The sequence below is a fragment of the Euprymna scolopes genome, chromosome 4 (assembly GCF_053919585.1).
Source record: "Euprymna scolopes isolate OS-2025 chromosome 4, ASM5391958v1, whole genome shotgun sequence".
Classification (NCBI taxonomy): domain Eukaryota; kingdom Metazoa; phylum Mollusca; class Cephalopoda; order Sepiida; family Sepiolidae; genus Euprymna; species Euprymna scolopes.
Genome location: NC_136485.1, coordinates 179,382,798 through 179,395,999, shown reverse-complemented (window position 1 = coordinate 179,395,999; position 13,202 = coordinate 179,382,798). Strand labels below are relative to the sequence as shown.

General features: G+C 31.0%; 1 protein-coding gene across 1 annotated transcript in view; it reads left to right on the top strand.

The window, feature by feature from the left end:
- Window positions 1–13,202, top strand: part of LOC145270423 (methionine synthase-like) — a 164,358-nt gene that overhangs the window by 34,626 nt on the left and 116,530 nt on the right. The window contains exons 4-6 of the mRNA XM_080126066.1: window positions 4,027–4,096; window positions 8,067–8,159; window positions 9,577–9,683. Of these exons, the coding sequence (XP_079982192.1) occupies window positions 4,027–4,096; window positions 8,067–8,159; window positions 9,577–9,683 (270 nt within the window). The remainder of the gene's footprint in view (window positions 1–4,026; window positions 4,097–8,066; window positions 8,160–9,576; window positions 9,684–13,202) is intronic.

Genomic DNA, 13,202 nt, shown 5'->3' with positions numbered 1-13,202 from the left:
TGGTCCAACATCGAAGAAGCAGAGGTAGGTTCTGAAAATACATGTCACACACACGATTCCCTTTATGATAATCAAACACACAACCATTTATATTAGAGACAATCATACGCACACGGAATCTTTTATGTTATACAAGAAAAGTAAATGGTGCTCCTCAAAGATAACTATATGTAACAAATGTTCAATTTGGCGCTCCTCGATGATAAATATATAACATATTCAATTTGGTGCCGTAACTGACCAGACCACCTAGCAAGGGTGGGTTTAAAAGAAAAAAAAGAAGAAGAAAAAAAAGAACTTGTTACCACGGGGAAAAAAGAAAAAAAAAAGGACAAGAAAAACAATAAAATGTATGGAAAAAAAAAAGAAAAGAAAGAACAGTAGAAAAAAAAAATACAAATCAACACACACACAATGTAGGGTCTATTAAAACACTAGGCGAATTAAAAAAATGATTAAGAAAAAAAAAAAGAAAAAAAAGAAAAGCAATACACACGTACAACCTTTTCACGAAGAAAGAAAAGGAAGACATACAGACACACAGATGTAAAACTTTATATATAGAAAATAGTTTAAAAAAAAATGTTTATCGTATTAGGAATTAGCTCGTTATGAACGAAGAAAAATATCACTTAATGTAAAAATTAGAAGGGAAAAACAACAGCCAGTGAGTAAACCAGAAAGAAGAAAAAAAAAAAGAAATAGAACATATGACTTTAGTAAGTGTGCGTCAGAAATGAGCCTTTCAGCTTACCAAAAGATAAACACGTCAATCACAAATATGTGTTATGAATATTTTGTCGCATTTTTAAACTGAGGAAACTAAGTGTAACTTTTAATGAATAACAATATGTACTTTTGATGAAAAACAATGGATAGGTTCTGAAATGTGATTTTTTTTTCCTTTTTCACTAATTATACGATTTTTTTTTCTTAGGAATTTTTTTTCTGACATGAACAATTTTAGTTCCATCGAGTGTTAGGATTGTCTGAGACTTTATAAGTGAGTCGTTTTATTTTTAGAAACGACTATGTATTTTAATTGTAAATGTCTAGGTATTTTTTGTAAATGACTGTGATTTTTCTTTAATTTTGAATTCTGTGGAATGGTAAAAGATGATGCACTATGCAGCCGACCTAGTTGATGACGTGGTCAAATGGGTTTCCACGAATCTGTGTTTTGTTAATTGGAATTTTGTTATTAGTAAGATGGGATTTTGTGATTGCTTATAGGATATTTTTGTATTTTTTAATTTATTATTTTTATGTAATTGATGTGTTGTCAAACGGTATTGGCAGAATTTTCTTGTTCTTTGACATGTATTTTTTTTTCGCAGAATGGGGAGGTGGAATCTTTGCTTGTGGGGTCTATTGAAAGAATGATTAATAAAAGAAAGAACGTGTTGTTAATTAATTAATTAATAATCATAATAGTAATAATAAAATTGGGAAAAAGAGAAAGAAATAAGATTTAAACAGTGTAATAAATGATAATAATAATAATAATAAAAAAAAAAGTTTCGGAAGAGTCAAAGGATCAGTCGGTATTAATTTGAATTTTCAAAATGTAGAATAAATGTTCTATTCGACATGAGTGACATGTTGACCACATAAGTAAGGTAAAAAAAAAGGATAAATATAGGGTTAAATAAACTATATGAAAAAATGAAAGAAAAAAGTGGGGCGTGAATGGAATTTAATTTCTGTGGCAAGCAATGTTAGAATTTTGGAGAGGTGTTGAATTACATGGGTAGTTATTAATTTCATTATTCTCGAGAAATGATTCGAATTTTATTTTTTTTATCGTGATTTCTATTGATTTTGAGTAGAATCAACATGGAGCAACTTTGAGTACTTCATGTGCGGAAATCCGATGTTTTCCGTGAAGCTATGTGTCTTCAAGGCAGGTTGTGCTTACCGACTTTGGAAAAAAAAAGAAAAGTTTTTTCTGACATAGCAGTAAACGGAATGTATTCTGTCCAGCGTGAGCGGATCTAGTTGTAATCAACTTCAGGGAGCAAATGAAATGCCCTCTGACATGGTGTAAGGGGCAGAGGGGGTGCAATGGCTGACGTGGCTATTATGTTACGAATCGCTCAAGAGAAGATGAATGAAATATGTATGCAAGTACTTAGGAAAATAGAAGGCTACCCACCATATGGAATGTTAAGAGGTTTTTTTTGTTTCCCACAAAATACTAGTAATAAGAGTAGGCTTATGATGAATAGGATAAGGCTTGGGATGGAAATTTTTTTTTGTGTGCTACCTATGGGAAGAAAAGCTGATCTGTAAAGCCAAGGACGATGATAGTCCGTTTTGAAGAGGCAGATGGACCTCGATTTTATTATTCGGTTGATTGCCGAGAATTTATCGATCACGCATAGTGTCGACGGGAGTAAAGGATGTTCCTGAAATTCTGATTTAAGTTATGAAGAGACCATGGGGTCACAGGGAGTTGTTGACCTTCGAGGGCGCAAGGATTAGCGCCACATGGTATTATTTGTTGATATTATTTTACTTAGTATATTGAATAAAGTTATGACAGCTTTCCTGGGGTGAGCATATATATCCCATTCTTAGTAAATGTGGGAAGTAGAAAATGTATGCCTTCGCCATACATTTTGATAAAAAGGGGGGAAGGAACGTTACAGAGAGACAGAGAGAGAGAGAGAGAGAGAGAGAGAGGTGAGTAAACGCGGAGTGTAGACACGTTTACCAGAACCGAAGGTCAGCTGACCAGATTACGTACGTGTGACGTGGTCAGGTTGGCTAGATCTGTGAGATTTGATTTGGGCTTTGAAGAAGACGGACGGCTTTCCGTTGTCTCCCCCTCTTAACTGGGGAGGGAGGCAGACGAACGCTGACGTGTGTAGAAGAAAACGCCCACACAGGCCGATTTCACTTCCACCTTCTGCAGGACTTCTGGGGAAAGTGAAATAAAAAAACTATAAAACCCATTCATCGTCTTGGAGTGATAAATCTTCGTCAAACAGGTATCAAGTCTCCCTCCAGGATGAGAAATTCCCAGATGGTCCAACATCGAAGAAGCAGAGGTAGGTTCTGAAAATACATGTCACACACACGATTCCCTTTATGATAATCAAACACACAACCATTTATATTAGAGACAATCATACGCACACGGAATACTTTTGATGTTATACACCCAAAGGTAAATGGTTTCTCAATGTTAACCAATATATAACAGGAACCCTGGGAGTGGGGAATCAAAACAACATTAGTGGGGGTGCTCATTGCCCGGATGTGTGTAGGTGGTATAGTAAGGAACCCCGAGGAGGGTGTAAAAAAAAAAAAAGTCGTAGTAGTAGGGGGGGGGATCAAAACAACAGTAGGCAGAGGTGTTAAAATAAAAAAGAAAGAGGTAGTAGGCAGATAGGCTCAAACTCGTAATGTGAAGGAGAAAAAGGTAAAAAAAAATGTGATGCCTTAGCCGATGTCTCCATCGCCCAACCGGAAATTCAGAACGTTGAAATTAAGCATAATCAATCCAACCGATACAATGACTTGCGAAAATGGCGATGCAAAAACCGACCTCTCCTTGGAGCAAACTGGCCAGTTTAGGGTAAAGGAATGAATGTTTTTGGCCAATTTTTCGATATTTGTTGTCCGAAGGATCGAGCTTGAAAACAATACCGGTCTTGTCAGGTTCCGACATGCCTGTCAAAAGTTTTTGGTAGAAATACAAACACACATACCAGGAAAGCCAAGGAACCGAATTGGCTCTATAATAAAAAATACGAAATCTGCAGAAATTAAAATATCATATTTAAGCATATTTTACATATATTGGTTTTATTGACTTATTTTTTTAATAAACTAAAAAAATCACTGCTTCCCTCAACTATGTCTCATAAGTAATTCACTTTAAAGTTAATAAATTTGATTTTGAAATCTTCCAAAAACTTTTCAAACCCTAAGTAAAATGGCACAGAAATATTGTCCTATCAAACAGCCTTGTTTCTGGATAAGAATTTCTATATTTAATGAATCACTTTTTAATTACAGGTATATAAGATGAATTTTGAGTCGGCTAAATTAGCTCGGAAGGCAGCAGATGATGTTTTTATGGCGACAGGTAAATGAATATTTCTTTGCTTGTTATTATTTTTTTAGTTATAAAAAAATTTATGAAGGTTTTATGGCTTTTTTATCAGTTACTTCTGTTTGGAATTATGGACTCGTCCAGATGCAAAGAAAGTTGATTTAAGTAATTTATTTGAAGTATTTTAAAGGGTCGTTGGCAGGTGCATATGTATTATATTATTTCAATGTTTAATGTAAAATAATGTTAAATGTAATGGACATCTGTCATTTCTATTACTACAACTGATATTGAATAAATGACAAAAGACTATATTCCAAAATTCATGATGTTGACCATCTTATTATTTATTCCTTTAATTTAGTTGACATTTACAATTCTTGACAGTATCTGTTTCGTAGCACAAAATCAATCACTTAATTATTATATCAATCAGTGAATCTATTTTGCTTTTAACTCATCAGTAGAAATAGCAACAATCAATATGTCAAAAGAAAATAGTGTGATTTGACATGATTAAAATCCGAAAATTGGAAGAGAAGCTGCAAATACCTTTAATATGTTTCCATTATGCCATTTTGAATTTCTTTTTGATGGATTGATTGTTGCTACTTTTTCTGATGAGTTAAGGGCAAAATAGATTCATTGATTGATATAATAATTAAGTGATTGATTTTGTTAAGAATTGTGTAAATGTCAACTGAATTAAAGGAATAAATTATAAGATGGTGAACATCATGAATTTTGGAATATAGTTCTTTGTCATTTCACTATATTGCTCTGTAATTACATTGAGTTTCTTAAATAAGAATTGGTATATCTTATAAGAAAATATATTTCTACAGAAATATATATATATATATACATATATAGTAATTTATAAAATATATATGGCGATTAAGCTACACTGAATATTCAGCGTTTCGTCCACTCTAGGATTCGTCAGGCTTATGCGCATAAGCCTGAGGAATCCTAGAGTGGATGAAACGCCGAATATTCAGTGTAGCTTAATCGCCATATATATTTTATAAATTACTAACTAGCTCTACCTACGTATTGAGCACGTTTGAAGTAAATACTTAAAGTTTACGCATAAATCTATACTTTTGTATATTAATTTTATGTGAGTAAATGAAGTAGTTATATATATATATATATATATATATATATATATATATATATATATATATATATATATGTTAAAGTCCATGTATGCTTCTAAAATAGTGATTTCAAGGTTGTGACGGTTTCTTGAAGCATGAAAACGATTTTATTTTTTGTATTTAATATTTTATTTTTATATTTCAAGCGGTCCTCCACTCTTGGTCACAAAAAAGTATCGAAATAAAAATTAAAATGTTGAAAAAAAACTAGAAAATTTTATTTTGGACAGCATTCATTCCTTGTTTCAAAAGTATTCAAAAGAATTCACATGCATTATTTTAGCTGTTTGTTGAAGAAGAATGTTGTATATTTTTATTTTTATATTTAAAAAAAAAATTTGAATGTATTAGCATTTATTACAAATGGCAAAAAAAAAGATGACGCAATTGATTTCAATATGTATAATAAATGGTTAGAATGGGTTTTGGCTGTTTGTAATAACCGCTAATATGTTAGAAAAAATTTTTTAAAATAAAAATACAACTTTCTTCTTCCACAAACAGCTACAATAATTCATGTAAACTCTTTCGAACATTGTTGCAAGGAATGAACGCTGTCCAAAATAGAATTTTCCAGTTTAGCGAGCATATTCAAAACAATATCCCTAAGGAATTCTACAGAATAATTGAAAAAAACTTCCCTCCTGAGAATAGATTAAGCAAAATAATTAATAATATGATTAATTAATAATTGGTACTTGTACAGTTTAATCAAGACATTAAAAAAATGAAAATATTGAAAAAAGGTTATATTGTATGTATCCGTTTTGAACTGAAGATCTTTGAAAAAAAATTTCACTTAATTTGATCGAGTAGTTTTTTTTTTTTTTTTTTTATAGTGGAAAAACACGTTTTTATGAGAGTGCATTGAAGGCAGACATCTTGTTTTTTTTTTTTTTAATTTTTGTTTGGAGTTTATAAGCGCCACGGGGAGATAACTCCATGTAAAGCGCCGACACTCCCTCCCCATCTTTAATAACTAGCTTTTCTTCCTAAAAATCAAACCTTTTACTCTGTATCATAACAAATTGTTTTTTAGCTGTAAAACAAAAACTACATGATGAAATTAAGTGAAATTTTTTTCGGAGAACTTTGTTCCATAACAGATATGTACAATTTAAACTTTTTTCAATATTTTCATTTTTTAGTGTCTTGATTAAACTGTACAAGTACCTAATAATTAAATCATAACACCATAATATGAATTAACATCAAGAAAATGGCAAACGGGTTAAAATTTAACAAGTAAAGTTACCTCCCTTACAACAACGAAATAAACAACTATAAACTAAAACTGGAAGAAAAAAATAAAAGAAAAAGTTATAAATCCAAAATTTAAAACACAGACTAAGCTAACATTGAATGAAAAAAAAAGCACTAACTCAATTTGTTTACTTTCTAGAATGAATTTAAATCACAACCCATTTTATGAAATTACACAAATAAGCATGTAGATATAATTGAAAATTGCTAATATAAACATTGAATATGAAACGAACAATACAGTAGCAACATAAAATATCAGGTCCGGAGTTGGGAAGATTAATAAAGTATTTTAAAAAATTAATAAAAAAATTCTTTTTAATGAATAATTAAGAGAAAAATACTAATAACCTAAATTAAGAGAACACAGGAAATTGGTTGCGAGGATAAATGCATAATCAATTGAAATATCATTTAAAAATAGAGATACAGAAATAGGTAAATATATAAAAAATAGGTAGATATATAAAAAAAATTCCATAACAAATGGAAAACAGTAACAAACTCATAAGGAAGAAATGTAGGTAAATTTTTATTACATGGTTTTCCTTAAAAGGAGAACTCCAAATGGATTCCATATTGTTTATTAAATAGTGTTTTCTCAACGTCTGAAGAGAGGTTGCTATTGTGAATATTTTCAAACAATGTAAGGTTTGAAATTGTCCAAACGGTCACAAAACGATTGTAACGTATAATGAAAATATGCAACTTGTTGCTATCACTCCAGTCTTTGTTGTTTTGATTTTGTGAAAACATATATATAATTATTTTGTACTATAATAATTAAATACCTACAGACACTAGTGTTCCATCCTTTCGGGAATCTTCAGTGCAGGGTGTCACGATTAACGCCAGTCGACAGATTCAAACTCGATCAGCAAAGACTATCCATTCGGCTACTATTAACTGCATGAAATAACGTTGAATTTAAACATTTTAATTTTAAATGTTCTTTATGTCAGTCAGACAGTGATCTAATCGTTATACGATGATCTATGCATAAGAGCTAAATTGACCGACTTAATTTAACTGAAAGTGCTCAACGATAAGAAACAAGTTTCTTAAAAGGGCTGTCATATATATATATATATATATATATATAGATAGATAGGTTAATCATTTATTTGAAACGTTAATCAGTTTCAATCAATATGTACCAATTATAATGGATTATAAAATTTTTCTCAAAAAAGTTTTTAATATTAAAAAAAACTCTTTTATATAAATTGTTTTGGCTCATAGATTGTATTTAAGTATATAATGATTCTTGATTATAATTATATCAGCTGGTCAGCTCATCAACGCTATACCAGCTGGTATAATTATCATTAAGAAGCATTATGTACTTAAATACAACCTATGAGGCCAAGCAATAGTACACAAGTGTTGCCAATAAAACCCTAACTTTTTGAAATGAAGAATAAAATGGGTGTCTATTTCTTTGTAAATTGGTACATTTTAAGAAATATTTATAGCTCTAGTATTGCACTACTGAGCTATCTAAAAAAAACTTTGTGTTATTTGCATATATATGTATGTGTGTGTATATATTTATATATATTCCTCTATTATTCCAGGTATTCGTAGATATGTGGCTGGTTCTGTTGGACCTACAAACCGTACATTATCTTTGTCACCTTCTGTTGAGAAACCAGAATATAGAAATATCAGTAAGTTTCATTGTTTATTCTTGTCATATGACATTTGGCCTTAAGTCATTTTAAAGCCTTTTCACATTCCAACACTATTTAGTTAAATTAATATTTTTCCTTTCTTGTTTCATTATTTTCTTTCTTCTCTTTTTACATTCATAAAAGTTTATCAATGGCATCTTTTAGCATGTTGGCTTTAAAAGTTGATATATTTTTATGTTCTTCATTTGTAGTAATGCATATCTTGACTTAACTATTTTTTCTGGGGTTTTATCTTATTATTTGATTTCATCATAATGTTGTTTAATGTAATTTTAAATGTTGACCCTCGAAACATAAAGTGTTGTACCTCCAAACATGGATTTCAATGTTATACATTTAAATGCTTATTTGAATGTTGTACCTCCAAACACTAATTAAAATGTTGTACTTTTAAACACTGATTTAAATGTTGCACCTCTAAACTGTTATGTAAGTATTTTACCTTCGAACACTTGCTTTAATATTTCTCCTCCAAACACTAATTAAAATTTTTCTACTTCGAAAAACTTATTTAAATGTTATTTTAAATGTTGAACCTCTATAAATGCTTTTTAAAATGTTGTATCTTTGGACACATATTTATATCTTGAACGCTTTTATTTGAATTATTATTCAAATAATAATTAAAATAATAATATTTATTTATTATAAAATAATAATAAAATTATTATTTGAAAAGAATTATTTAAATATTACACATCAAAACACATATTTAAATATTGTACCTGGAAAAACTTATTTAAATGTGTTATCTCTAAAGTGTTCTTTAAGTGTTTTTTACCTTCAAACACTTATTTTAATATTTCACTTCTAAACACTAAATAAAATGCTGTACCTCTAAACAACTATTTAAATATTTCATCTTGCAACGCGTTTTTAAAAGTTGCACCTGTAAACATTTATTTATATGTTTAACCTCTAAACATGTATATAAATGTTGTCATTGTAAAGCTTGACCATTTGGATAACAAATATAAAAAAATTGGCCAAAAACATTGATTCCTTCACCCTAAACTGAACAGTTTTCTACAAGGAGGGGGTCGTATTTTTTGCGTTGCCATTTTTGCAAGTCATCATATCGGTTGGATCGACTTAATTTCAATGTTCCGAACTTTTGGTCGGATGATGGCGACATCGGCAAAGACATCACTTTTATTTTTCCTCCTTGCATCATGAGTTCAAGCTTGCCCGTTTACTACCACTTTTTTTTTTTTTTTTTTCTCCACCCAAACTGCCAACTGTTGTTGTAATCATTCAATAAAATCAGATGTAAAGTTTTTCTCATTCATTTTTTTTGGAATAATTTGTCTTTGGAAAATTCATTGAAAATCATTTGTTTTATTTTCATAGTTTTTGTAATGTTTTTATTATTTAAATATTTTCTTCATTACAGCTTTTGATGCTCTTAAAGATGCATATAGTGAGCAAGTGCATGCTCTTCTGGATGGTGGTGTTGACGTCTTATTGGTGGAAACAATATTTGACACTGCAAATGCAAAAGTAGGATATTTTTCTCTGTTTTATTTGTGTGAAGTGAAGAATTATGTTAGTACTTGATAACAAAGTCTGAAACGAGGTCATCTCATGAAAATTAACTCCTATGGTATTATGCGATTCTCAGAGCTTCCTTAACTGAAAGATCCAGGTAATTCTGTAGTATTTCTACTATGTTTAGCAGAATGATGACACTGATATATGAAAATATAATAATATGTTTTCATTGTCGGTAAGTTATAAATGGTATGTTGTTAGTAGGGAGATGTACTCACAGAAATTTGATGGTTTTATTCTACTTGAGCCCAAATCATCAACCAAAAAACAATATCCTTTTTGGTTGTTAGTATACAACCATTTGTGACCACCTGAAACATCCTCTTGAGACAGCATTGCCACTGTAGCCACTCCCCAGGGGCATTTTATTCGGTCATAGTCATTTCACTCAATTGACCTGACTTTGATTACACCTGTATAACCTTTTGCTGAAAATAACCTTTAAAACATCATACTTTTAAATTATCTTCTTTTTGACAATTGATCAATTTTTTTTTTTTTTTTTTTTTTTTTTTTTTTATAGCAGGGTGGATGTGTCATGGTTATAATTTTATTCAAATAACCTTTTGATACACTTGATAATTATTTTGTTTCTTATATTTGGCCAGGTGTATGCTTTTGTCAAAATGAATTCTCGGTAAACACAGCCTAGATATTTAACAATTCTGAATGGCTATACATCTAGATAAACAGCATTACATTAATGCAGGTGTGTCCTAGCAGTCAACACTTTATTCTTGATTTTCATAAACAACCTCCCAATACACTTGTGTCTAAGATGGGTGTATTTGTCAATGACACTACATTCTATTCTCAGTGGCAAATTAAATATCCGCTCATACAAGACAATGGTTAAATCCTGAGAAAATAACCTTCAATCTGAATGGTGCAAAAAATGATTGGTCACATATAATACTACCAAGATGAAGTTCTTCTCCATAAACAACTATAAGAAACCTTTCTGATATGTTCACATGAAAGGGATATATTTGTTTGAAGTTGCTAAGTGGTCTTGGCTACAATAATCTAGTAATACAATCTAATAAATCGCCTTAATAAACGGTTGTTTGTAGTTGTAACTATTAATATGTTGTTTGTAGTTGTAACTATTAATATGTTGTTTGTAGTTGTAACTATTAATATGTTGTTTGTAGTTGTAACTATTAATATGTTGTTTGTAGTTGTAACTATTAATATGTTGTTTGTAGTTGTAACTATTAATATGTTGTTTGTAGTTGTAACTATTAATATGTTGTTTGTAGTTGTAACTATTAATATGTTGTTTGTAGTTGTAACTATTAATATGTTGTTAGTAGTTGTAACTATTAATATGTTGAAGTTTTTGATGTATCTTTCAATGTCTCTCTCAAGCTTCTATACCTGTCTGAATTTATGAATTACATCAGCCAATCATATTTTTGTGTCGAGGAACTCGAGTGTATTCATATTCAATACATCATTTCCAGCTACCAATTGTCATGACCGATAGAACCCTTCAGAGAGTTCAATGTTCAAACTCCTTGAATTGATAGTTTCGGGCAACATAAGTTGGAATAAGTAGATAGAAGTTGCCAAATCTACTGAAAAGAGGTAGCCTCCCACTGTCAGGCTAGAAAACTTGTTACATCTGCCAGTATCTTATCTATATATTTATAAAAGTGGGAATGTGTGTGTGTGTGAAGACACTTCTCAACCTTCATACTCAACAAATTTTTGATCTACAAACTTGAAATTTGGTATATATGGTATTCAGACACGGAAAAATTTTAATTGGTTTTCATCTAGAAAAAAGGCTGCTAAGGGAGAAAAATTCAAAAATTGGTACGTGGGAGTTGTCAGATTTGTTAACTGTTTCGGAATCGTTCACATGACAGATTACCTATGTAAAGAATAAGTAGGTTTGAAAACACTTTTTAAAGATCGTGTCAACCTGATCTAATGGTTAATGTACTGGACTCACTGTCTTTAGGTTTTAGTTTCGATCTCAGCTCAAGTATTTATTTTTTACTTACAAGAAATGAACTGTTTAGAAATAACATTTGCATGCGCACGTCTCAGTATCTTTCATTTTTTTTTACTTCATTTTTTTTTCAAAGAAATTTAACATTATGTTTAATGCCTACGGTATTTCTGTTTATAATGGAAATACTGCATTAATTAAAATTAATTATGATTCGGTTGGAGAGCTACGTAAAAATAAAAGAATTTAAATTAAAATGGTCAATAGTAGATAAGGCTAGAAAATATAAACTGAGTAATCTGTGCTTACTTGGAGCATACTACATAGTGAACTTTAAAGGAAATCTTAAACAAAAAGTTAGATGCTATACAAATCTGTCTTCATAGAAATAAATTCCTGCTATCACGCCTAAAACCTGATTGAAATAAATGTAGAAAGGAAAAATTAACTGAACAAATTATGGGTGAAATGTAAGTGTGTAAAGAGAATTCTAAAATTGAATTCTAAGATTTTAAAATGTTGCAATAAATGAATGAATTAGTAGATCGTTAACTTAACATATAGGAAATAAAATAATTATAACCTAAATAGAAGTAGTTTTAGTTTTACTAATCACCCGAGTAATTTCCACAATATAAGAATGGTAAAAAATCTAACATTAAATAACTGTTGGAACAATTACATTGAAGGCATTGCCAGGGCCGCTGCAAGAAAGGTGGGCTCTCTCTACCATGCTAGAAAACTACTAACACTCGAAAGTATCCTTTACCTCTATAAGGCCACCATTCGCCCATGTATGGAGTATTGCTGTCACATCTGGGCTGGTGCATCTGCTACTAGTCTCTCGCTCCTTGACAAGGTTCAAAAGAGAGTCGCACACCTGATAGGCCCTGAACTGGCATCTAAGCTTCAGCCTCTGTCCCATCGACGAAATGTTGCATCCCTCTGTCTTTTCTACAAGTATTTTAGTGGTGAATGCTCTGACGAACTGCAATCACTTGTGCCCCCACGATGTGAGCACCCTCGACAAACCCGACAGGCTGCTAAATCCCACCCCCACACTGTAGAGATCCCTAGATGTAAAAGATCTTTTTACTCCAATAGTTTCTTCCCCAGAACCGCTAGACTCTGGAATTCCATTCCAGGTCCCTGCTTCCCCAACAGTACTGATGTGCAGAAGTTCAAGTGTAACGTGAACCGACATCTTGCTGCCCAAATCCCTACATAGTACCCCAGTAGTTGTTGCCCCTGATAGTAGCCCCCTACACCAAAGTGGCAATTTGCCTTGTTTGGGGTGAAAATGTAATAAAAAATATTTAAAAAAAAAACAAAAAAAAAAACTACAAGATATTGAGACAAGCAGGCTAAGATGGAGTAGAATAAATTTAATCAAAATATAAAATTAAAAGAAGATGAGAAATTAAACTGAGATTGGCATAAAGAAGTTAATGTTAGAATTATAAGTTTGAAATTGATTGAGGGTGATTAATAAGTACTAATGTCAAAAT